The following is a 27,301-nucleotide window of genomic DNA, read 5'->3' as shown; positions in this document are numbered from 1 at the left end:
ATCCCTTTGTGACGAAATATAAGTCGGGAACAGTGACTTTGGCTTAGGAACTACCCTTGAACTTGAGTTATGGGCTTAAGTTGGTTGTTCCCCCCGATAACAACATTGGCAAATGAAATGGCATTATTATCCTTTGTGGGAACCGTGGTGGTGACCACTGGATTTGAAATTGCTAGTGAGGCGGCAACAGCATGGAATTGCAATGCGATTGTGTAGATATTGTGGACACCAACGAATTAAGTTTGTTGATGAATGAGTCCATTGCTGCTCATGATAAAAGTTAGCATAACACCGGAATTATATGTTTTTTTGATGTGCGTTACAAATTGACGGTATCCATTTGGAAAAGCTGAAGAAGACAATGTACCACATGTTGTAAAAGCTGTTGCAGAATGTGGTAAGACACCAGGGGTAGAGCGGCTGGAGCTTTATTCTTAATAATTATTAGTGTCCAGTGCTGTATGAGATTTTTTTGCAAAACAATCCAAAAACTGGTAGAAAAACACTTTTCAAACAATTATCATGAATGCGTGTATGTAAACAATCAGCTGCTGCGTATGTATAAGTAAAAATAGTATGACATTTGGCGATGTTGTCAATTAAATTGCGGAGAAATAAACGTGGAATAGCTCCAAAATAGCTGTTTTCTTCGTTCGAAATGTATTGTCAACACTCTCATTTTTCAACGCGAAAGAATGGTTAAGTGAAGTTTTTTTCGTGCCAACAAACATAGTACCCACCTTAAACTCGAACTTAATACTCACCTTTAAGGTGGGTATTAAGTTCGACTTTTTTCACTAAAGTGAAAACTAAAACAGTAAAAAAAGGCATAAAATTATACATATTTGTTGCAGATTTTATTATAACTTGATGGGGAATAGCCCAAAGCAAGTTTTCAAAAAGTTTGTATTCCTTAAAAAGTATTATTAGAGAAAAGTAATCGTGAAAAAATGGCGATTTTAGCGGCTAAACTCGAACTTAATACTCACCTTTAGCCGCTAAAAACGTCATTTTTTCACGATTACTTTTTTTTAATAATCCATTTTAAGGAATACAAACTTTGTGAAAATTTGCTTTGGGCTTTTCCCCATCAAGTTATAATAAAATGTGCAACAAATTCGTATATATCATGCATTTTTCTTACTGATTTAGTTTTCACTTTAGCGATTTTAGCGGCTAAGGGTAGGTACTATGTTCGGTTTTCGAGTTGAAAACCACTTTATTTTCGTGATTACTTTTCCTTAAATAACCAAAATTATAAATGAAAACAAACTTATTCCTGTAAAGTCTTGCCGAAATCTAGAGGAACAAGAAACTACGCATCAATTGAGTTAATTTGTCTGCTTTAAGGTAAGTACTATGTTCGCTTTTCGAGTTGAAATTTTCGCTGTTACTTTACTAAAACAATGCAATATAAAGCAGATAAATTTACTCAATTGATGCGCAACTTCTTGTTCCTATAGATTTCGGCATGACTTTACGGGAATATATTTGTTTTCATTTATAATTTTGATTATTTCAGGAAAAGTAATCGCGAAAATATAGTGATTTTCAACTCGAAAAACGAACATAGTACACACCTTTATATTGAACTGTTTTAATAAAGTAACCACGAAAATTTACTCGAACTTAATACTCACCTTTATAGTTTACGATGTCGTTTTATGGTTTTGTTCGATGGATAGAGACACATGTCGGTACTTCCGTGGGATATTTTAATTATATTCTAACGGTCTTTTGATTACTAAAATTTATTTTATGACCTGAAATTAATTAATTAATTGTTTGAAAAACATTTGAATTTTAGCATTTTTCAAGCGGTTGTGTTTATTGGGATTGTATTGAAGATATAGAGTACTCATTTAATTGTAACGAGTACTTATTAAAATTAGTCAGTAACGAGTACTTGTAATCAAATACTCGTTACTTTCCCAACACTACTGGGCTCTGTTGTTTAGACGAAAGAAGTGATTTGTTCCTTGACAAAAAAGAACATCTTTCTAATTTTAGCATGCATGTTAACCGCAATTATATTCGTAATAAATAAATACAGCACACATAAACCAATTGGAGTTTAGTTTAGAAAACAAAACCAAGACAAGGACCAAAATATCATGAATCAATTTCATTCACCATCCATGAGTGAGGACAAGGTAAATAATCCATGAATAAATTATGTTTTGTTATTGTTGCATAGGACCATAGGACACAGTTGAAATCTAATTAAAGTGGATTTTGAAAAGTGTAATGTAAATGCGGTATAGAGTGTGAATAGAGTGATATGTGACATGTGACATGAGCACTGGATATATTACTGTCTCGATTAAAACGTGGTGTCGTGGAATGCAATAGCTTCACATTTCACCTTATAGTTATAGAGGCATCTGGAACGATGTTCAATTTCATAGAAATATGGATAAAAATTATGATAAATAAATTTCTTGATCGGTGAAGCATATGTAAGGTTATCGCCCGATGGAAGCTGTCCTTCATACTATAATCCGTGCATCGAATAGCTGCTGTGCGAAAATGTTAATCAGTAACATTGAACACAGACTGTTTCCTAATATCTCAAAGGCAACGATTAAAACATTATGGACTGGCAAAATAATTGATGACACTTTCGGCATGAACAACACCAAAGTTCATTAGCATCCACTGGCTTTCAACTTGGGCAAACACAAAACAAGTAAGGAAAGTCTAAAGTCGGGCGGGGCCGACTATATTATACCCTGCACCACTTTGTAGATCCATATCAAATCCGTCCAATGTGTTGGCATATCAAATCCGTCCAATGTGTTGGGTGCTATATATAAAGAGTTATGTTCCCATATACATATATTTAAATCAGACCCGATCTGGACAACATTTGTTAGAGTTCTACAAAATTTATAGACTTAAAATTTAAGTCGGCTAATGCCCTGGAGTGGAAAAAAATGTTAGTAAAAAACAAGTAAGGAAAGTCTAAAGTCGGGCGGGGCCGACTATATTATATCCTGCACCACTTGATCCATATTTTCGATAGCATATCAAATCCGTCCAATGTGTTGGGTACTATATATAAAGAGTTATGTTCCCATATACATATATTTAAATCTGACCCGATCTGGACAACATTTGTTAGAGTTCTACAAAATTTATAGACTTTAAATTTAAGTCGGCTAATGCCCTGGATTGGAACAAAATGTTAGTAAAAAATATTGGAAACATTTAAATCTCAAGCAATTTTTATGCAACTTTGCAAAAGTGTATTAATGATTTATTGGGCGATAGGTATTTATTACAAGTGTAAGGAAATTGGAGTCATTTGCTAGTTTTCCGTTTAACAGTAGCGTCAAAATCAGAAAAACATATATATGGGCGCTATATCTAAATCTGAACCGATTTCAACCGAATTTGCCACGCACAGATAAAATGTTAATTCTACTCCCTGTGCAAAATTTCACTAAAATCGGATTACAAATTTGACCTCTGAGGTCATATAAGTTTAAATAGGACGAAAGATATATATGGGAGCTATATATAAATCTGAACCGATTTCAACCCAATTGGTATATATATATATATATATATATATATATATATATATATATATATATATATATATATATATATATATATATATATATATATATATATATATATATATATATATATATATATATATATATATATATATATATATATATATATATATATATATATATATATATATATATATATATATATATATATATATATATATATATATATATATATATATATATATATATATATATATATATATATATATATATATATATATATATATATATATATATATATATATATATATATATATATATATATATATATATATATATATATTATATATATATATATATATATATATATATATATATATATATACTATATATATATATATATATATATATATATATATATATATATATATATATATATATATATATATATATATATATATATATATATATATATATATATATATATATATATATATATATATATATATATATATATATTTATATATATATATATATATATATATATATATATATAATTTGTCCTCTGGGGTCAATATGAGTGTAAATCGGAAGAAAGATATATATGGGAGCTATATCTAAATCTGAACCGATTTCAACCAAAATTGGCATGTGTGTCGACAACGTTAATTCTACTCCCTGTACAAAATTTAAAGAATATCGGTATAAAACTCTGGCTTCTGGGACCATATAAGCGTATATCACGCGAGAGATATATATGGAAGCTATATCTAAATCTCGACCGATTTCAACCAAATTCGGCACACTTTACAACACTATTAATTGTACTCTTTGTGCAAAATTTAAAGCAAATCACGCTTAAAATCTGGCTTCTGGAGGCTATATTAGTATATATCGGGCGAAAGATATATATGGGAGCTATATCTAAAACTGAACCGATTTCTTCCAAAATCAATAGGGTTCTATTCTGACAAAAAAAAAAAAAAATACTTGTGCCAAATTTAAAGTCGATTGGACTAAAATTGCGACCTAGACTTTGATTAAAAAAATGTATTCACAGACGGACAGACTGACATGGCTAGATCGACTCAGGGGCCGGCCCTGAGCAATATTGCCAAAGACATCATATGCCTATCTCGTCTCCTTCTGGGTGTTGCAAACATACGCACTAACTTATAATACCCTGTTCCACAGAGTGGCGCAGGGTATAAACAGCTTATAAACAATTTTAGCATAGCTCAATTGTCACAAGGCGATACTCGTAACACTCCTACGAGAAATTGGTGTAAGTTGCCACTGACGGACATATCAGAGGACTGTTACCTTTGCTCCCGTTTGTCGCAAATTTTAAATATTCATAATTTATTGATTTCCATGCTCGCTAGAAATTAAAATCTAAAATTGGATATACGCATTTAGTGAGATACGATTATCAGAATAACCTATTGGGAGCCACCGTGGTGCAATGGTTAGCATACCCGACTTGCATACACAATGTCGTGGGTTCGATTCCTGCTTCGACCGAACACCAACAAGTTTTTCAGCGGTGGATTATCCCACTTCAGTAATGCTGGTGACATTTCTGAGGGTTTCAAAGCTTCTCTAAGTGGTTTCACTGTAATGTGGAACGCCGTTCGGACTCGGCTATAAAAAGGAGGTCCCTTCTCATTGAGCTTAACATGGAATCGGGCAGCACTCAGCGATAAGAAAGAAGTTCACCAATGTGGTATCACAATGGACTAAATAGTCTAAGTGAGCTTGATACATCGGGCTGCCACCTAACCTATTGTTAATCATAGAAAGTTTTTTCACTTCTGATGCGATTCGTGACAAAAAGGAAACAGATTTCCAATAGTTTGTTCGAGACAGAATGTCATGAATACCTGTCTATGGGATGTTCCTACTAAATTGTCCAAGAAAGGACACTCCTTGGTGTCCTAAAAGTGTAAATTTAACAGCCTCAATGGCAAACCCTTGTTAAAGTGACCGTTTCCTTCTATATGTTTTGACCTGAACTGGGACTGGCCCATACACACCAGGGACTAGTACTGTACCGTAGAGACGTGTCCTAGCAAAGCCTTTTGATGCTGTAACGTGTATCTTTTCGGGGATGTTGCCAAAACCTCTCTACCGTCGATAACCGAACAATAAGGCGATGATACTGGATAAAAGCCATATACACTCAAAACGAGAGTTCTTTAAGGCTGATTTATATCCCAAACATTGTTTGACCATAATATCCATTATCTATCCTACCTGCTCCTATCAGCATTGAAATTGTATCTAATGTAGCGCCTTGTACAATAATTCCGGTCGGACTTAATTAAGTAGACAAAATTCCTCTAAGCAAAATAAATGGGAAGCAATCCCAAAAAACCATCGATTGTGAAAATTGTAAGGGAGCTTTGGACCCAAGGAACCTTGTTCACCATGTATAACTTAGTATCATAATTTTACTCTGCCAAGGCTACAAACATCTTATCTTTGCCTAAGGTAGAGTGACATAATTGAAGTCTCATAGCACCAACCAGCTTGTCCGTACAACAGCCAGTTTTGAGTACAGGTTACAAGGATGAGGAAGCCACCGTGGTGCAATGGTTAGCATGCCCGATTTACATATACAGGGTTTTGGGTTCAAACCCAGTTTCGACCAAACACCAAAAAGTTTTTCAGTGGTGAATTATCCCACCTCAGTAATGGTGTTGACATTTCTGAGGGTTTCAAAGCTTATCTAAGTGGTTGTTGTTGTAACAGGTTTCAATGTAGTTTCATCCATTTTGTTCTATGCTTGTGTAGTTCATCTAGTAGCCAGATCAAAAAACTCTGCGACAAGGATGGGGTGTGTCCAGAGTGATCTGGTGGTGGTGTGACGGGTAGGCTTAGCTGGGCAAGCGAAAAGGTGGCGAGTGTCATGTGGCCCTTGGTTACAGATGGAACACACGTCAGCTACGCTGCTATCAATCACTGATAAGTAGGAATTAAGGAGGCTGCACTTGTCTGATCTTAGTTGGGCCAAAACTACCCTGGACTCCGAGAACAGGATTAACCTTATAGCTTCTCACATCTTCAGCTACAGTATCCTCATGAATCCTGTTCAGATCTGTCTAGTATGCTGCCTGATCTAAATGCTCTCTTTTATAACGCTGGATCTCGGGCTCTAGAAGGTGAAGATCAACCCTTACATTCCAGGGAGGAGGTTGTCTATCCACAAGATGGTGATTTGGATGACAACTACGATAGCAACCCAAGAGGTACTGCTTTGACAACATGTAATTGTGTCGATGCACTGGGATGATCTTAGTCTCCGCATAAAGGTGATCCAGGGGTGTACTGGGAAGACATCCTGTTGCAGTTCTAAGGGCAGCGTTCTGCCAAGTCTGTATGTTATTCCACTGCGTGTCGCTCGTTTGAGGTGTCCACACTGGCGCTGCATAGTTTACCACTGACCGGCCAATTGCCTTATATGTAGGCAACAAGGTTTCTTTGTCCGCACCGCAAGTGCTGCCGGCAATTGACTTGAGGACCTTGTTTCTACCGCGGAGCTTATCACAAATTGCAGTGGCATGGGCGGACGACCTAAAAAGGCTGTCGTACGTGACCCCGAGAATCAATCCCACGGCGGCGGGTTCTTTGTACCGGATTGACCCAATGGATTCCACCCATTGGCCAGCGGCTGCCATCAGTGTACGTGTTGTTTCGTCTCTAAGTGGTTTCACTGCAATGTGGAACGCCGTCCGGCTATAAAAAGGAGGTCCCTTGACATTGAGTTTAACATAGAATCGGGAAGCACTCAGAGAGTATTACATCACTGTGGTATCACAATGGACTGAATAGTCTAAGTGAGCCTGAAATATCGGGCTGCCACTACACCTAACCTAACCTACAAGGAGGAACACAGCGCCCAGTCGATGAAATGTATATGTGGTATAACTGCATTACTGTATCTCTGTAATCTCATCCCTGAGTGCTACCCCTTGAAAGGTCAACTAATGTTTTGCACTAGCGAGATAGGTCTACCATATACTGAATGAACACTGTGAATATAAAGTCAGACCGAGATATACGATCCTTGTGCATCACATTACTTCTTTATTCGTTTCTAAATCGAAAGTCTAACATTTGACTATTAGTGCATATAAAGGAACTGGCATACAAATATTCAGTGTGGTATGAAGCGGAAGAGTCTACAGGTTACAGTAAAATGAAAGAAAAGCAATACCAGTCAAGATACAAATGTCTCGATAGGGAATATTTGTTGTGAACGAGCTCTTTTCTTTTTTTGTTTTCTGTGAGATCTGTGAAAATATTTTGGTATACATCAAGTCATTGAACAGACAATTTTTGTACCAGAAAGTGATGATTTGCGGAAAGCATTAATTTTTTATTATCATAAAATAATAACAAAATAAAATTTTGACAAAATTTTCTATAGAAATAAAATATTGACAAAATTTTCTATAGAAATAAAATTTTAACAAAATTTTCTACAGAAATAAAATTTTTTATAGAAATAAAATTTTGAGAAAATTTTTTTATAGAAGTAAACTTTTGAAAAAATTTTTATAGCAATATAATTTGGCAAATTTTTTATAGCAAATAAAATTTTGATAAAATTTTCTATAGCAAATAAAATTTTGACAAAATATTCTATAGAAATCAAAATTTTGACAACATTTTCTATAGCAAATAAAATGTTGACAAAATTGTTGACACAATTTTCTATAGCAAATAAAATTTGTACAAAATTTTCTCTAGCAAATAAAATTTTGACAAAATTTTCTATAGCAAATAAAATTTTAACAAAATTTTCTATAGCAAATAAAATTTTGACAAATTTTCTATAGCAAATAAAATTTTGACAAAATTTTCTATAGCAAATAAAATTTTAACAAAATTTTCTATAGCAAATAAAATTTTGACAAATTTTCTATAGCAAATAAAATTTTGACAAAATATTCTATAGTAATCAAAATTTTGGCAACATTTTAAAAAAAAATAAAATTTTTACGAAATTTTCTGTAGCAAATAAAATTTCGACAAAAATTTCTATTGCAAATAAAATTTTGACAAAATTTTCTATTGAAATAAAATTTTGACAACATTTTTTATAGAAATAAAATTTTGACAACATTTTCTATAGCAAATAAAATTTTGACAACATTTTCTATGGAAATACAATTTTTACAAAATTTTCTATGGAAATACAATTTTAATTATATTTGCTTAGTTCGGCTTGAGGTCATGTGAATAAAAACAGATGTTTTTGTTTTTTGAGTTGTATTTTTATATTTAAAATTTTCCAATATTTCGAGACATCTCCGATGCTCGTCTTCAGGGAAATTACTTTAAACAAAAAGAAAAAACATTTATCACATTAACAAAAAAATATATCATTACATGAAAAACACAGATAATTACATTTAAATTTAAAGAACAGTGAACTTCTTTACAAGGGAGTATATTTACAACTAAAAGCTAATCTGTCTTTCTATATTTTTGTACAATATTTCTATAAATATGTGCACAATGGTCCGTATCAGTCTTAAAATTCATTCGTCTTTCTGCAGGTACATTTATAATATGTAGCATCTCCAGAGTAAATCTCCTTTTATAATTGGTTTCTTGCGTCAAAATATCTACGTCCTTAAAGTTTGGTTTGTGTCCTGTTAAAGTGCAATGTGCTGCAAGTGCCGTCTTTTGCTCCAAGGACTTATCAGTGGCTTTCTGATCAGATTTATGCCCTGAGAGTCTAGTTTTTAATTTGGTTTTCGTTGTACCAATATATACTTTTTGGCAAGTATCAGAGTCATTTCCATTGCATTTGATCTTATATACTACGTTTGACTTGTCTTCTTTCTTAATTTTAGATTTTGTCTTGCTGAAGAATTGATTTACTGTATTATGAGTCCTTTGTGCAATTTGAAATTTGTCCTTATTTAGCATGTTAGATGATTTGAATCTTTCCGAGAATTGGGGGACATATGTCAAGGGTTTATAAATTTTGGGTTCAATTTCGTCATGTTTGATATGTTGTTGTTCTTTTACATGTTGTATTAGGTCGTCAATCGTCTTATTCGGGAAATCATTTAATCGCAATATGGTCCTTATCTTATCTTCGTTGTCCTTATGAAATATTTTGTCGCTGATATCGTGTACTTTTCTTATAAAATTTGTAGCCGTATTCATTATAACTCGTCTAGGATGTTTGGAGTTGAAATTTATCAATCGTCCTGTGACTGTTGGCTTTTGATACCAGTTAATTTTTATTCCATTTCTGTGCTTAAAATTATGGTATCTAAGTATGGTAACTTGTTGTCCTCTTCTGTTTCCATCGTAAATTGAATTTGTCTATCAAAGGCGTTTAAAGCTGATAAAGTGGCCTGAACGTCATTTTTATTCAAAATACAGAACAGATCATCTACATATTTTGTCATTATTTTTGGTTTAATAGTCAATTTTTCCAATACTGAGTCCAAGAGTACTTCCATTACAATATCGGCGATAATAGGTGAAGCTGGTGATCCCATTGGCATTCCTTTACGTTGCTCATACACCTTGTCATCATATACAAAATATCTTGAGTCCTTTCCTTTACTGGTTTTATTCTTAAATTCAATTGCGTCCTTTACATTATATTTGGAATCTTTCGTCAAATTTTTCAAAAATATTTACAATATATTTTGATAGTTCATAAGAGGGGGAATTTATTGAAGAACATATCGGTCTTACAGGAACTCCTTCCTTATGTATCTTCGGAAGTCCATAAATTCGAGGGGCGTTAGCAGTTTTACATATCAATTTTAATTTTTCGTTGGTGTCAATGATGTTCATTCTGAATAATTTTTCCACCAGTTTGTTATTTTTGGTTTGTAGTGTTGATGTCGGATCTCTTTTTAAGCGTCTATATGTACAAAATATCTCTTAAAATATTTTTCATCTTTATTTCATAATCGTCTTTATACATCGCTACGGTTTTTCCCCCTTTATCAGCAGTTAGAATAAGTAAATCTTTATTTTCCTTTAGATATTTCCGTGTCTCCCCCACTGTGTCAAGTATAAATTTCTCTTTCTTATTTGGTTTAGTCTTTTGTATGTGGTCATCTATAAGAGAAGCTAAACGTACTCTCGCGTTCTCTTGTTCTTCTTTATTGTCTAATGTTTGTATGCACTCATCGCCTTCAGCTATAACATTGAACAACGGAAAGGAAGTTGTTGTTGTCGGAAGAGAAAACTTGGGTCCTAGAGAAAGCAGCCATTTAACATTAGTTGGTATGGTTTTATTTGTGAGATTCTCAAACCAACTTGTTTTGTTGTTCATGCCAAGCTCTACTTGTTGTTGTTGTTTTAATGCGTTTAGTTTTTTAATGTGAGTAGTTTTAATTTTATAGTTGTGTGATATTCTGAGAGTATTTTCACTCTCAATGAATTTGTTGTAGTCATCCGTACTCATGACTTTGCTTAGTTTATCTTTAGCATTAGAAATCATTATTGTATTTTTGTGTATTTGCATGTGTTTGTATTGTATGATGAGATTCAATACTTTAGTGTGAAAGTTATAGTTATGCTTTTCTAATTCTCGTTTGAATTTTGGCGGCAAGTTGTTAGTATTGAAGATGTTATAAGTATGTGTTGTTGTATTAGTGATGAATTTTGGTATAATACCTGCTTGTTTGCATTTTATTAGAAAAGTGGTTGATGCCTTTAGGGATGCTGCTTGCCTGTTACTTTTGGAATATTGTTTGATTATATTTTTCGTTTCTGTGTTATATTTATGTTTAATGTTTTTGTAAAGTTTCATTTTGAAAATTATTGCGGTGTGCCTTCCGTGTATTTTGTTGTTTTAATTAGTTGATCTTTAAACTTTTAATTATATTTGCTTAGTTCGGCTTGAGGTCATGTGAATAAAAACAGATGTTGTTGTTTTTTGAGTTGTATTTTTATATTTAAAATTTTCCAATATTTCGAGACATCTCCGATGCTCGTCTTCAGGGAAATTACTTTAAACAAAAAGAAAATACATTTATCACATTAACAAAAAAAATATATCATTACATGAAAAACACAGATAATTACATTTAAATTTAAAGAACAGTGAACTTCTTTACAAGGGAGTATATTTACAACTAAAAGCTAATCTGTCTTTCTATATTTTTGTACAATATTTCTATAAATATGTGCACAATGGTCCGTATCAGTCTTAAAATTCATTCGTCTTTCTGCAGGTACATTTATAATATGTAGCATCTCCAGAGTAAATCTCTTTTTATAATTGGTTTCTTGCGTCAAAATATCTACGTCCTTAAAGTTTGGTTTGTGTCCTGTTAAAGTGCAATGTGCTGCAAGTGCCGTCTTTTGCTCCAAGGACTTATCAGTGGCTTTCTGATCAGATTTATGCCCTGAGAGTCTAGTTTTTAATTTGGGTTTCGTTGTACCAATATATACTTTTTGGCAAGTATCAGAGTCATTTCCATTGCATTTGATCTTATATACTACGTTTGACTTGTCTTCTTTCTTAATTTTAGATTTTGTCTTGCTGAAGAATTGATTTACTGTATTATGAGTCCTTTGTGCAATTTGAAATTTGTCCTTATTTAGCATGTTAGATGATTTGAATCTTTCCGAGAATTGGGGGACATATGTCAAGGGTTTATAAATTTTGGGTTCAATTTCGTCATGTTTGATATGTTGTTGGTCTTTTACATGTTGTATTAGGTCGTCAATCGTTTTATTCGGGAAATCATTTAATCGCAATATGGTCCTTATCTTATCTTCGTTGTCCTTATGAAATATTTTGTCGCTGATATCGTGTACTCTTCTTATAAAATTTGTAGCCGTATTCATTATAACTCGTCTAGGATGTTTGGAGTTGAAATTTATCAATCGTCCTGTGGCTGTTGGCTTTTGATACCAGTTAATTTTTATTCCATTTCTGTGCCTTAAAATTATGGTATCTAAGTATGGTAACTTGTTGTCCTCTTCTGTTTCCATCGTAAATTGAATTTGTCTATCAAAGGCGTTTAAAGCTGATAAAGTGGCCTGAACGTCATTTTTATTCAAAATACAGAACAGATCATCTACATATTTTGTCATTATTTTTGGTTTAATAGTCAATTTTTCCAATACTGAGTCCAAGAGTACTTCCATTACAATATCGGCGATAATAGGTGAAGCTGGTGATCCCATTGGCATTCCTTTACGTTGCTCATACACCTTGTCATCATATACAAAATATCTTGAGTCCTTTATACAAAAAGTTAACATTTCTATAAAAATATCCATCGGTATCTTCGTATAGTCCTTTATTTCGTCCCATTTTTCTTTTATAATCTTAATCGCCAAATTTACTGGAATGCTTGGAAAAAGAGATACTACGTCAAACGAGATCATTGTTTCATTGTCCTCAATCTTAATATTACTGGTTTTATTCTTAAATTCAATTGCGTCCTTTACATTATATTTGGAATCTTTCGTCTTTGATAAAGGGGGAAAAACCGTAGCGATGTATAAAGACGATTATGAAATAAAGATGAAAAATATTTTAAGAGATATTTGTACATATAGACGCTTAAAAAGAGATCCGACATCAACACTACAAACCAAAAATAACAAACTGGTGGAAAAATTATTCAGAATGAACATCATTGACACCAACGAAAAATTAAAATTGATATGTAAAACTGCTAACGCCCCTCGAATTTATGGACTTCCGAAGATACATAAGGAAGGAGTTCCTGTAAGACCGATATGTTCTTCAATAAATTCCCCCTCTTATGAACTATCAAAATATATTGTAAATATTTTGAAAAATTTGACGAAAGATTCCAAATATAATGTAAAGGACGCAATTGAATTTAAGAATAAAACCAGTAATATTAAGATTGAGGACAATGAAACAATGATCTCGTTTGACGTAGTATCTCTTTTTCCAAGCATTCCAGTAAATTTGGCGATTAAGATTATAAAAGAAAAATGGGACGAAATAAAGGACTATACGAAGATACCGATGGATATTTTTATAGAAATGTTAACTTTTTGTATAAAGGACTCAAGATATTTTGTATATGATGACAAGGTGTATGAGCAACGTAAAGGAATGCCAATGGGATCACCAGCTTCACCTATTATCGCCGATATTGTAATGGAAGTACTCTTGGACTCAGTATTGGAAAAATTGACTATTAAACCAAAAATAATGACAAAATATGTAGATGATCTGTTCTGTATTTTGAATAAAAATGACGTTCAGGCCACTTTATCAGCTTTAAACGCCTTTGATAGACAAATTCAATTTACGATGGAAACAGAAGAGGACAACAAGTTACCATACTTAGATACCATAATTTTAAGGCACAGAAATGGAATAAAAATTAACTGGTATCAAAAGCCAACAGCCACAGGACGATTGATAAATTTCAACTCCAAACATCCTAGACGAGTTATAATGAATACGGCTACAAATTTTATAAGAAGAGTACACGATATCAGCGACAAAATATTTCATAAGGACAACGAAGATAAGATAAGGACCATATTGCGATTAAATGATTTCCCGAATAAGACGATTGACGACCTAATACAACATGTAAAAGAACAACAACATATCAAACATGACGAAATTGAACCCAAAATTTATAAACCCTTGACATATGTCCCCCAATTCTCGGAAAGATTCAAATCATCTAACATGCTAAATAAGGACAAATTTCAAATTGCACAAAGGACTCATAATACAGTAAATCAATTCTTCAGCAAGACAAAATCTAAAATTAAGAAAGAAGACAAGTCAAACGTAGTATATAAGATCAAATGCAATGGAAATGACTCTGATACTTGCCAAAAAGTATATATTGGTACAACGAAAACCAAATTAAAAACTAGACTCTCAGGGCATAAATCTGATCAGAAAGCCACTGATAAGTCCTTGGAGCAAAAGACGGCACTTGCAGCACATTGCACTTTAACAGGACACAAACCAAACTTTAAGGACGTAGATATTTTGACGCAAGAAACCAATTATAAAAGGAGATTTACTCTGGAGATGCTACATATTATAAATGTACCTGCAGAAAGACGAATGAATTTTAAGACTGATACGGACCATTGTGCACATATTTATAGAAATATTGTACAAAAATATAGAAAGACAGATTAGCTTTTAGTTGTAAATATACTCCCTTGTAAAGAAGTTCACTGTTCTTTAAATTTAAATGTAATTATCTGTGTTTTTCATGTAATGATATATTTTTTTGTTAATGTGATAAATGTTTTTTCTTTTTGTTTAAAGTAATTTCCCTGAAGACGAGCATCGGAGATGTCTCGAAATATTGGAAAATTTTAAATATAAAAATACAACTCAAAAAACAACAACATCTGTTTTTATTCACATGACCTCAAGCCGAACTAAGCAAATATAATTAAAAGTTTAAAGGTCAACTAATTAAAACAACCAAATACAATTTTGATAACATTTTCTATAGAAATAAAAATTTGACAAAATTTTCTATAGACATTTTCTATAGAAATCAAAATTTTGACAAAATTTTTTACAGAAATAAAATTCTGACGAAATTTTCTGTAGCAAATACAATTTCGATAAAAATTTCTATTGCAAATAAAATGTTGACAAAATTTTCTATAGAAATAAAATTTTGACAACATTTTCTATAGAAATAAAATTCTGACAAAATATTCTATAGAAATCAAAATTTTGACAACATTTTTTATAGAAATAAAATTTTGACAACATTTTCTATAGCAAATAAAATGTTGACAAAATTTTCTATAGCAAAAAAAATTGTTGACAAAATTTTCTATAGCAAATAAAATTTGTAAAAAATTTTCTCTAGCAAATAAAATTTTGACAAAATTTTCTATAGCAAAGAAAATTTAAACAAAATTTTCTATAGCAAATAAAATTTTGACAAATTTTCTATAGCAAATAAAATTTTGACAAAATATTCTATAGAAATCAAAATTTTGACAAAATTTTTTACAGAATTAAAATTTTGACGAAATTTTCTGTAGCAAATAAAATTTCGACAAAAATTTCTATTGCAAATAAAATTTTGACAAAATTTTCTATTGCAAATAAAATTTTGACAACATTTTCTATAGCAAATAAAATTTTGACAACATTTTCTATGGAAATACAATTTTTACAAAATTTTCTATGGAAATACAATTTTGATAAAATTTTCTATAGAAATAAAATTTTGACAAAATTTTCTATATAAATAAAATTTTGACAAAATTTTCTATAGAAATAAAATTTTGACAAAATTTTCTATAGAAATAAAATTTTCTATAGACAACATTTTCTATAGAAATCAAAATTTTGACAACATTTTTTACAGAAATAAAATTTTGACGAAATTTTCTGTAGCAAATAAAATTTCGACAAAAATTTCTATTGCAAATAAAATTTTGACAAAATTTTCTATTGCAAATAAAATTTTGACAAAATTTTCTATTGCAAATAAAATTTTGACAAAATTTTCTATAGACAACATTTTCTATAGCAATCAAACTTTTGACAAAATTTTTTACAGAAATAAAATTCTGACGAAATTTTCTGTAGCAAATAAAATTTCGATAAAAATTTCTATTGCAAATAAAATTTTGAAATAAAATTTTGACAACATTTTCTATAGAAATAAAATTTTGACAAAATATTCTATAGAAATCAAAATTTTGACAACATTTTTTATAGAAATAAAATTTTGACAACATTTTCTATAGAAATAAAATTTTGACAACATTTTCTATAGCAAATAACATTTTGACAACATTTTCTATGGAAATACAATTTTTACAAAATTTTCTATGGAAATACAATTTTGATAAAATTTTCTATAGAAATAAAATTTTGACAAAATTTTCTATAGAAATAAAATTTTGACAAAATTTTCTATAGAAATAAAATTTTGACAAAATTTTCTATAGAAATAAAATTTTCTATAGACATTTTTTATAGAAATAAAATTTTGACAACATTTTCTATAGCAAATAAAATGTTGACAAAATTTTCTATAGCAAAAAAAATTGTTGACAAAATTTTCTATAGCAAATAAAATTTGTAAAAAATTTTCTCTAGCAAATAAAATTTTGACAAAATTTTCTATAGCAAATAAAATTTTAACAAAATTTTCTATAGCAAATAAAATTTTGACAAATTTTCTATAGCAAATAAAATTTTGACAAAATATTCTATAGAAATCAAAATTTTGACAAAATTTTTTACAGAATTAAAATTTTGACGAAATTTTCTGTAGCAAATAAAATTTCGACAAAAATTTCTATTGCAAATAAAATTTTGACAAAATTTTCTATTGCAAATAAAATTTTGACAACATTTTCTATAGCAAATAAAATTTTGACAACATTTTCTATGGAAATACAATTTTTACAAAATTTTCTATGGAAATACAATTTTGATAAAATTTTCTATAGAAATAAAATGTTGACAAAATTTTCTATAGAAATAAAATTTTGACAAAATTTTCTATAGAAATAAAATTTTCTATAGACAACATTTTCTATAGAAATCAAAATTTTGACAACATTTTTTACAGAAATAAAATTTTGACGAAATTTTCTGTAGCAAATAAAATTTCGACAAAAATTTCTATTGCAAATAAAATTTGGACAAAATTTTCTATTGCAAATAAAATTTTGACAACATTTTGTATAGAAATAAAATTTTGACAAAATTTTCTATAGACAACATTTTCTATAGAAATCAAACTTTTGACAAAATTTTTTACAGAAATAAAATTCTGACGAAATTTTCTGTAGCAAATAAAATTTCGATAAAAATTTCTATTGCAAATAAAATTTTGAAATAAAATTTTGACAACATTTTCTATAGAAATAAAATTTTGACAAAATATTCTATAGAAATCAAAATTTTGACAACATTTTTTATAGAAATAAAATTTTGACATTTTCTATAGAAATAAAATTTTGACAACATTTTCTATAGCAAATAAAATTTTGACAACATTTTCTATGGAAATACAATTTTTACAAAATTTTCTATGGAAATACAATTTTGATAAAATTTTCTATAGAAATAAAATTTTGACAAAATTTTCTATATAAATAAAATTTTGACAAAATTTTCTATAGAAATAAAATTTTGACAAAATTTTCTATAGAAATAAAATTTTCTATAGACAACATTTTCTATAGAAATCAAAATTTTGACAACATTTTTTACAGAAATAAAATTTTGACGAAATTTTGACAAAATTTTCTATAGAAATAAAATTTTGACAAAATATTCTATAGAAATCAAAATTTTGACAAAATTTTCTATAGCAAATAAAATGTTGACTAAATTTTCTATAGATTATAGAAATTTTGATAAAATTGGCGATAGATTATAGAAATTTAGACAAAATTTTCTATAGAAATAAAATTTTGACAAGATTTTCTATAGAAATAAAATTTTGACAAAATGTTCTATAGAAATAACATTTTGACAAATTTTTCTATAGAAATAACATTTTGACAACATTTTCTATAGATTATAGAAATTTTGACGAAATTTTCTGTAGAAATAAAATTTTGACAAAATTTTCTATAGAAATCAAATTTTGACAAAATTTTCTATAGAAATAACATTTTCACAAAATTTTCTATAGAAATAAAATTTTGACAAAATTTTCTATAGCAAATAAAATGTTGACTAAATTTTCTAAACCAAATAAAATGTTGACTAAATTTTCTATAGCAAATAAAATTTTGACAACATTTTCTATAGCAAATAAAATGTTGACAAAATATTCTATAGATTATAGAAATTTTGATAAAATTTGCGATAGATTATAGAAATTTTGACAAAATTTTCTATAGAAATAACATTTTGACAAAATTTTCTATAGAAATAACATTTTGACAAAATTTTCTATAGAAATAACATTTTGACAAAATTTTCTATAGAAATAAAATTTCGACAAAATTTTCTATAGAAATAAAATTTTGACAAAATTTTCTATAGAAATAAAATTTTGACAAAATTTTCTATAGAAATAAAATTTTGACAAAATTTTCTATAGAAATAAAATTTTCTATAGACAACATTTTCTATAGAAATCAAAATTTTGACAACATTTTTTACAGAAATAAAATTTTGACGAAATTTTCTGTAGCAAATAAAATTTCGACAAAAATTTCTATTGCAAATAAAATGTTGACAAAATTTTCTATAGAAATCAAATTTTGACAAAATATTCTATAGAAATAAAATTTTGACAAAATATTCTATAGAAATCAAAATTTTGACAAAATTTTCTATAGCAAATAAAATGTTGACTAAATTTTCTATAGATTATAGAAATTTTGATAAAATTGGCGATAGATTATAGAAATTTTGACAAAATTTTCTATAGAAATAAAATTTTGACAAGATTTTCTATAGAAATAAAATTTTGACAAAATGTTCTATAGAAATAACATTTTGACAAATTTTTCTATAGAAATAACATTTTGACAGCATTTTCTATAGATTATAGAAATTTTGACGAAATTTTCTGTAGAAATAAAATTTTGACAAAATTTTCTATAGAAATCAAATTTTGACAAAATTTTCTATAGAAATAACATTTTCACAAAATTTTCTATAGAAATAAAATTTTGACAAAATTTTCTATAGCAAATAAAATGTTGACTAAATTTTCTAAAGCAAATAAAATGTTGACTAAATTTTCTATAGCAAATAAAATTTTGACAACATTTTCTATAGCAAATAAAATGTTGACAAAATATTCTATAGATTATAGAAATTTTGATAAAATTTGCGATAGATTATAGAAATTTAGACAAAATTTTCTATAGAAATAACATTTTGACAAAATTTTCTATAGAAATAACATTTTGACAAAATTTTCTATAGAAATAAAATTTTGACAAAATTTTCTCTAGAAATAAAATTTTGACAAAATTTTCTATAGCAAATAAAATGTTGACAAAATTTTCTATAGCAAATAAAATGTTGACAAAATTTTCTATAGATTATAGAAACTTTGATAAAATTTGCGATAGATTATAGAAATTTTGACAAAATTTTCTATAGCAAATAAAATTTTGACAACATTTTCTATAGCAAATAAAATTGTTGACAAATTTTATATAGCAAATAAAATTGGTGACAAAATGTTCTATAGCAAATAAACTTTTGAAAGTCCAAAAAGTCCACAAGTACCTTACCAGCCATCGGAGGGTTAAGTATGGGTCCTAGATCCAAAATCGTGATTACCCTCACAATGGTTTTATGAGTTTGATCATCGTTTTTATAAATATCTAAACTTGCTTGTGAAATGGAGGGGCTGCAGTCGTAATGTAATACCTATGAACAATATACAACGATCATCAATGAGTATCATTATTAACAGCTGTGTCTGATGGCATTCTATTTCACAACAAAAAAAAAATTCCTTATGCAACTTTGTTACTCGGTCATATTCGTAACATCAAACCATAAATTTTGTCTACAACGACTAAATGTTCCAAACATTAAATAAAATGCTTAGTCCGCTCAAAGTTATTATGATTTAATTGTCGCTACACTATAATGGCATTTCGATTTTAGAGGAATTAGATGTCTTGGGGTTTTTAAAAAACCAAAAAATTGTTATCAAAGTTTAGGTTTGAGGTCAGTTTTGTTTATTATTTGATTTATAATATTTCGTTCCCGTTGAGCTCTATTACAAACAACACACACACAAGTAATACATTCGAAATACACCCAACTCGTATCCGCCATCGTCGAGGCCCTTATCGACTATTTTGATCTCTGCATCATTCTGGAAAGCAAATATACCAATTGACCAGTACACCAGAACACATCCATAATAATAAAAAAAAATAATAATAATGACGAACGCTTCTCGCTTACAGTTGTAGTTTTTTTTTGTTTTTTTTTTTTTATTTGATATTTAGTTCAGTATTTAGTCACAACAAATGAAGAAGCTCTTAGTGAGTGTTGTCCTGAAATTTTCAATCAATTAAAATTCTTTATGAGTCTTCAATTTTTTTTCTTCTTTGGGACCATTACAGACAAAACGTATGATTAATCTTCATAATTCCTCAGATGAATATCTTACGGCCAATGATGAATCGTTTACAGCAACGCCAACTGCTATAGGACAAACACAATCATTGACGGGGGGAGGAATAACAACAACTGGCTCTGGACCACCAACTACATTGGCAGCCCGCAAACAAATGCCCAATGAGCCAGCGAAACCCTTATCAGCCTATGCTTATTTTTTTCGTGACACAGTTAGTGCTATAAAACAACAGAATCCTAGTTGTTCATTCCAGGAACTATCGAAAATTGTTGCCTCCATGTGGGAGGCCTTGGATCAATCACACAAAGAGGTATACAATAAGAAAAACGAATTGGCCAAAAATGAATATATCAAACAAATGCGTACTTACCGACAACAAAATGTAAATACCCCCTTAAGTCCAGACAGAGGAAGCGAGGCCACCACAATTCAACAACAAGTAATAGCTCATAGCAAACCTGCAGTATTTACCATGGATATTAATCAACAACAACAACCTCCACCATCAGCAAGTAATTCAATACAATCACAAATAAATGTGGCTAACAATACAGTTTCTGGTAATACTACCAATGCCGCCATCACCACTACCACCACCACCACCACCGGCATCGCTGGTGAAGGTGGCAAGGATCAGGTGAATGTTGTCAATGAAATTGAAACTTCACAAAAATGCACCCGGGAAAATTGCAATAAACGAGCAATTATAAATCCTGACTGGGAGGATGAATACTGTAGCAATGAATGTGTGGTCATACATTGTCGAAATGTTTTCAATGCTTGGGTACAATCTAATCTAGAGGCTAAACAACAACAATTGACTCCTGATATGCAACAGCAACAGGCATCAACGACGTAAAGTATATTTAGGGGCCTTGTTGTAGGACAGACAGTGCCAGGACTTCTTCTTCCCTCACCCTCATAAACTTACAAATAAGAATTGTAACGTTTTTGTTTTAAATTATATTTTTTTTATATTGAAATCAATTGGCTTAGCTTTTGGCCATAGTGGTTTATTTATACCAAACAAAATGGAATTTTAATTGAAAAATATTGATGATTTTATATAAATATTTTGATTTGATTTATTGTGAAATGACTTTTGTATATTAAAAAAAAAAAAAAAACAAAACAATTTAAAATGATTATAAAAAAATCAAAATAATCCAAAAATATCGCATGATTGAATTTTTGTGATTTTTCGTTTGCGTATCATTTCAGGGTAAGTTCGTGTTTGGCCGCTAAACTCAAAAATAAATGAAGGAAAAATAAACGTCGAAAAATAATTATTTTTTGAGGTAATGCGAACTTAATACTGGCCTTAAAGATGATATGTTGTATTAGATGTTTTTTGTTAATGTTGGGTTAAAAAAACACATTAATTTCTGTAGGTTAAGGAGACAATTATATCAAGATTCCATACATGTATAATGAATACCAGGATCGCTAATCGACTTTACGTAAGTGGAAAATTAGTATTCTTCAAATTCGACTACGATAGAAGTTTGCTCTTTTTTAAATCGACTTTCATATCGAGTTCTAGGAATTTTTAGAAATATATACTGAAATGTAGGCCGTGAATTATATTGCATCGTATGTAAATTTTATTACTATAGAAAATTTTATTTGCTATAGAAAATTTTGTCAAAATTTTATTTCTATAGAAAATTTTGTCAACATTTTATTTCTATAGAAAATATTGTCAACATTTTATTTCTATAGAAAATTTTGTCAACATTTTATTTCTATAGAAAATTTTGTCAACATTTTATTTCTATAGAAAATTTTGTCAACATTTTATTTCTATAGACAATTTTGTCAAAATTTTATTTTTATAGAAAATTTTGTTAAAATTTTATTTCTATAGAAAATTTTATCAAAATTTGTCAAAATTTTATTTTTATAGAAAATTTTGTCAAAATTTAGTTTTTATAGAAAATTTTATTTCTATAGAAAATCTTGTCAAATGTTTATTCGATACGTACTATTCGACAAGTCCCTACCGGCAGGAACCAAACGTTGGGTTCTTAATTTTCTGAGCGGTACGTGAAATTTATTACAGTGAAACAGGTGGTTCCCTAAGGTGGGATGATATTTTTGGCTCTGTTCAATCCCTACTTATCCTCTATTCCACCCCTTCCTGACGGCGTTGAGGCTGTATCATATGCAGATTGTACAATCATTGAATCTGGGCCATCCATCCTTCTACGAAATCCTTAGCACACTATTCACTACATTAACGGCAGAAGTAAGTAATACTTATTTGGAAGCACTGGTCCAGGCATAGTTGCTTCTGATTATCATTTTTCTTATCAATGACTTATGAGAAAGCCAGAAATTAAGCCAATCCGCGAGATTGAGTCAAAACAAGACAGGAAAGTCTAAAGACGGGCGGGGCCGACTATATTATACCCTGCACCACTTTGTAGATCTAAATTTTCGATACCATATCACATCCGTCAAATGTGTTGGGGGCTATATATAAAGGTTTGTCCCAAATACATATCACTCGATCTGGACAGAATTTGATAGACTTCTACAAAATCTATAGACTCAAAATTTAAGTCGGCTAATGCACTAGGATGGAACACAATGTTAGTAAAAACAAATAAGGAAAGTCCAAAGTCGAGCGGGGCCGACTATATTATACCCTGCACCACCTTGTAGATCTAAATTTTCGATACCATATCACATCCGTCAAGTGTTTTGGGGGCTATATATAAAGGTTTGTCCCAAATACTTACATTTAAATATCACTCGATCTGGACAGAATTTGATAGACTTCTACAAAATCTATAGACTCAAAATTTAAGTCGGGTAATGAATGAACTAGGGTGGAACACAATGTTAGTATAAAAATATGGGAAACATTTAAATCTGAAGCAATTTTAAGGAAACTTCGCAAAAGTTTATTTATGATTTATAGCTCAATATAAATGTATTAGAAGTTTATGAAAATTAGAGTCATTTTTAAAACTTTTTGACTAAGCAGTGGCGATTTTACAAGGAAAATGTTGGTATTTTGACCATTTTTGTCGAAATCAGAAAAACATATATATGGGAGCTATATCTAAATCTGAACCGATTTCAATAAAATTTGGCACGCATAGCCAACGCTAAATCTACTCCCTGTGCAAAATTTCAACCAAATTGGGCCAAAACTCTGGCTATTAGAACCATATTAGTCCATATCTGGCAAAAGATATATATGAGAGCTATATCTAAATCTGAACCGATTTCAATCAAATTTTGCACACTAAACTGCACTACTAATTGTACTCCTAGTGCACAATTTCAAACAAATTGGGCCAAAACTCTGGCTTCTAGGACCATATTAGTCCATATCGGGCGAAAGATATATATGGGAGCTATATCTAAATCTGAACCGATTTCAATCAAATTTTGCACACTTGACTATACAACTAAGTGTTATGTTTGTACAAAATTTCAAGCAAATCGGTATAAAACTCTGGCTGCTGGGTCCATATTAGTGCATATCGGGCGAAAGATATATATGGGAGCTATATCTAAATCTAAACCGATTTCTTCCAAAATCAATAGGGTTCTATTCTGACCCAAATTAGGAACATGTGCCAAATTTGAAGGCGATTGGACTTAAATTGCGACCTAAACTTTGATCACAAAAATGTGTTCACAGACAGACGGACGGACGGACATGGTTATATCGACTCAGTGACCCACCCTGAGCATTATTGCCAAAGACACCATATGTCTATCTCGTCTCCTTCTGGGTGTTACAAACATATGCACTAACTTATAATACCCTGTTCCACAGTGTGGCGCAGGGTATAAATATGGGAAACATTTAAATCTGAAGCAATTTTAAGGAAACTTCGCAAAAGTTTATTTATGATTTATCGCTCGATATATATGTATTACAAGTTTAGGAAAATTAGAGTCAGTTTTACAACTTTTCGACTAAGCAGTGGCGATTTTACAAGGAAAATGTTGGTATTTTGACCATTTTTGTCGAAATCAGCAAAACATATATATGGGAGCTATATCTAAATCTTAACCGATTTCAATAAAATTTGGCACGCATAGCTACAATGCTAATTCTACTCCATGTGCAAAATTTCAACTAAATCGGAGCAAAAAATTGGCCTCTGTGGTCATATGAGTGTAAATCGGGCGAAAGCTATATATGGGAGCTATATATAAATCTGAACCGATTTCAATCAAATTTGGCACGCATGGCTAGAATGCTAAATCTACTCCCTGTGCAAAATTTCAACCAAATTGGGCAAAAACTCGGGCTTCTGGGGCCATATAAGTCCATATCGGGCGAAAAATATATATGGAAGCTATATCTAAATCTGAACCGATTTCAATCAAATTTGGCACACATGACTATACTACCAATTGTGCTCCTTGTGCAAAATTTCAAGCTATAACAAACGATAAAACTCTGGCTTCTGGGTCCATATAAGTGTATATCGGGCGAAAGATATATATGGGAGCTATATCTAAATCTGAATCGATTTCAACCAAATTTGGCACACATAGCTACAATGCTAAATCTACTCCTTGTGCAAAATTTCAACTAAATCGGAGCAAAAATTGGCCTCTGTGGTCATATGAGTGTAAATCGGGCGAAAGCTATATATGGGAGCTATATATAAATCTGAACCGATTTCAATCAAATTTGGCACGCATAGCTAGAATGCTAAATCTACTCCCTGTGCACAATTTCAACCAAATTTGGCCAAAACTCTGGCTTTTAGGACCATATTAGTCCATATCGGGCGAAAGATATATATGGGAGCTTTATCTAAATCTGAACCGATTTCAATCAAATTTTGCACACATAGCTACAATGCTAAATCTACTCCTAGTGCAAAATTTCAACCAAATTCGGCCAAAAAACTGGCTTCTGGGGCCATATAAGTCCATATCGGGCGAAAGATATATATGGGAGCTATATCTAAATCTGAACCGATTTGGCTGATATTTTGCAAGATTTTCGAGATTCATAAAATATTTGGATGTACGGTATTTCAAGAAAATCGGTTGATAAACACGCTAACTATGACCACATCGCACACTTGACTATACGACTAAGTGTTATATTTGCACAAAATTTCAAGCAAATCGGTATAAAACTCTGGCTGCTGGGTCCATATTAGTGCATATCGGGCGAAAGATATATATGGGAACTATATCTAAATCTGAACCGATTTCTTCCAAAATCAATAGGGTTCTATTCTGACCCAAATTAGGAACATGTGCCAAATTTGAAGGCGATTGGACTTAAATTGCGCCCTAGACTTTGATCACAAAAATGCGTTCACAGACAGACGGACGGACGGACAGACGGACATGGTTATATCGACTCAGGGACCCACCCTGAGTCGATATAACTCAAGCGCAGGGTATAAAAATGTGTAAAAATTTTATTTCTATAGAAAATTTTGTCAAAATTTGATTTCTATAGAAAATTTTGTCAAAATTTTATTTCTATAGAAAATTTAATCAATATTTTATTTCTATAGAAAATTTTGTCAAAATTTTATTTCTATCGAAAATTTTGTCAAAATTTTATTTCTATAGAAAATTTTGTCAAAATTTTATTTCTATAGAAAATTTTGTCACAATTTTAGTTCTATAGAAAATTTTGTCAACATTTTATTGCTATAGAAAATTTTGTCAAAATTTCTATAATCTATAGAAAATTTTGTCAAGATTTTATTTCTATAGAAAATTTTGTCAAAATTTCTATAATCTATAGAAAATTTTGTCAAGATTTTATTTCTATAGAAAATTTTGTCAAAGTTTTATTTCCATAGAAAATGTTGTCAAAATTTTATTTCTATAGAAAATTTTGTCAAAATTTTATTTCTATAGACAAATTTGTCAAAATTTTATTTGCTATAGAAAATTTTGTCAAAATTTTATTTCTATGGAAAATTTTGTCAAAATTTTATTTCTATAGAAAATTTTGTCAAAATTTTATTTCTATAGAAAATTTTGTCAAAATTTCTATAATCTATAGAAAATTTTGTCAAGATTTTATTTCATTGTTGTCGTTTTTTTATTTCAGCTTAAAACCATACATTGACTAAACTACAAGAGTAGCTTAACCAACAGAGGAAAAGAATGTTTGTCAAATTTATTTGGGCAAAGCCCTATAGACTGCAAGATGGTTGGATGGACGCACGTTTCGGAATTACCACATTCCTCATCAGCATCCTCTACTTGCAGCAAAACTATCAACCAATTATCAGAATAAATTCAGGCAGTTTATTAAACCCAACAAAAACCACACTTGAACCCTCCGAAAAAAGGTTTTACATTGATAGCCGGCTTATGCCAAATAAATTCGAAACAAACATATCTCTTTTCCTATGCCACTGTCAAATCATCGATTTGAATTCACATGGCTGGGTTTATTTTGAGCGTGCCTCCTCTTCTTTTTTCATTTGTTTTGTTTTGTTATTGTTGGTTTTGTTCTTTAAGCATTGTTGTCGTTTTTTTATTTCAGCTTAAAACCATACATTGACTAAACTACAAGAGTAGCTTAACCAACAGAGGAAAAGAATGTTTGTCAAATTTATTTGGGCAAAGCCCTATAGACTGCAAGATGGTTGGATGGACGCACGTTTCGGAATTACCACATTCCTCATCAGCATCCTCTACTTGCAGCAAAACTATCAACCAATTATCAGAATAAATTCAGGCAGTTTA

The 27,301-nt window shown here is 30.3% G+C and overlaps 1 protein-coding gene and 1 long non-coding RNA gene across 3 annotated transcripts; one reads left to right on the top strand and one right to left on the bottom strand.

The window, feature by feature from the left end:
• The first annotated feature begins 1,936 nt into the window (after positions 1-1,936).
• LOC142234623 (uncharacterized) lies at positions 1,937-21,769 on the top strand. Of its 2 annotated transcripts, none has more exons than XM_075305778.1 (2): positions 1,937-2,153; positions 20,583-21,769. In XM_075305778.1, exons 1-2 carry the CDS (start codon positions 2,115-2,117, stop codon positions 21,453-21,455), a joined length of 912 nt encoding a protein of 303 aa, XP_075161893.1. In that variant the 5' UTR covers positions 1,937-2,114; the 3' UTR covers positions 21,456-21,769. The 2 variants fall into 2 exon arrangements, with proteins under 2 accessions (XP_075161893.1, XP_075161894.1); XM_075305779.1 differs by lacking the exon at positions 1,937-2,153 and adding an exon at positions 20,361-20,501.
• LOC142236362 (uncharacterized) lies at positions 8,785-9,669 on the bottom strand. Its single transcript, XR_012722002.1, has 2 exons — positions 8,943-9,669; positions 8,785-8,867 (listed from the first exon to the last, which is right to left on the bottom strand). It is a non-coding gene; the product is annotated as an uncharacterized LOC142236362 (long non-coding RNA).
• Positions 21,770-27,301: the final 5,532 nt, after the last annotated feature.

This window comes from Haematobia irritans, chromosome 4, assembly GCF_050003625.1.
Source record: "Haematobia irritans isolate KBUSLIRL chromosome 4, ASM5000362v1, whole genome shotgun sequence".
NCBI lineage: Eukaryota > Metazoa > Arthropoda > Insecta > Diptera > Muscidae > Haematobia > Haematobia irritans.
This window is presented reverse-complemented; position numbering and strand designations above follow the sequence as displayed.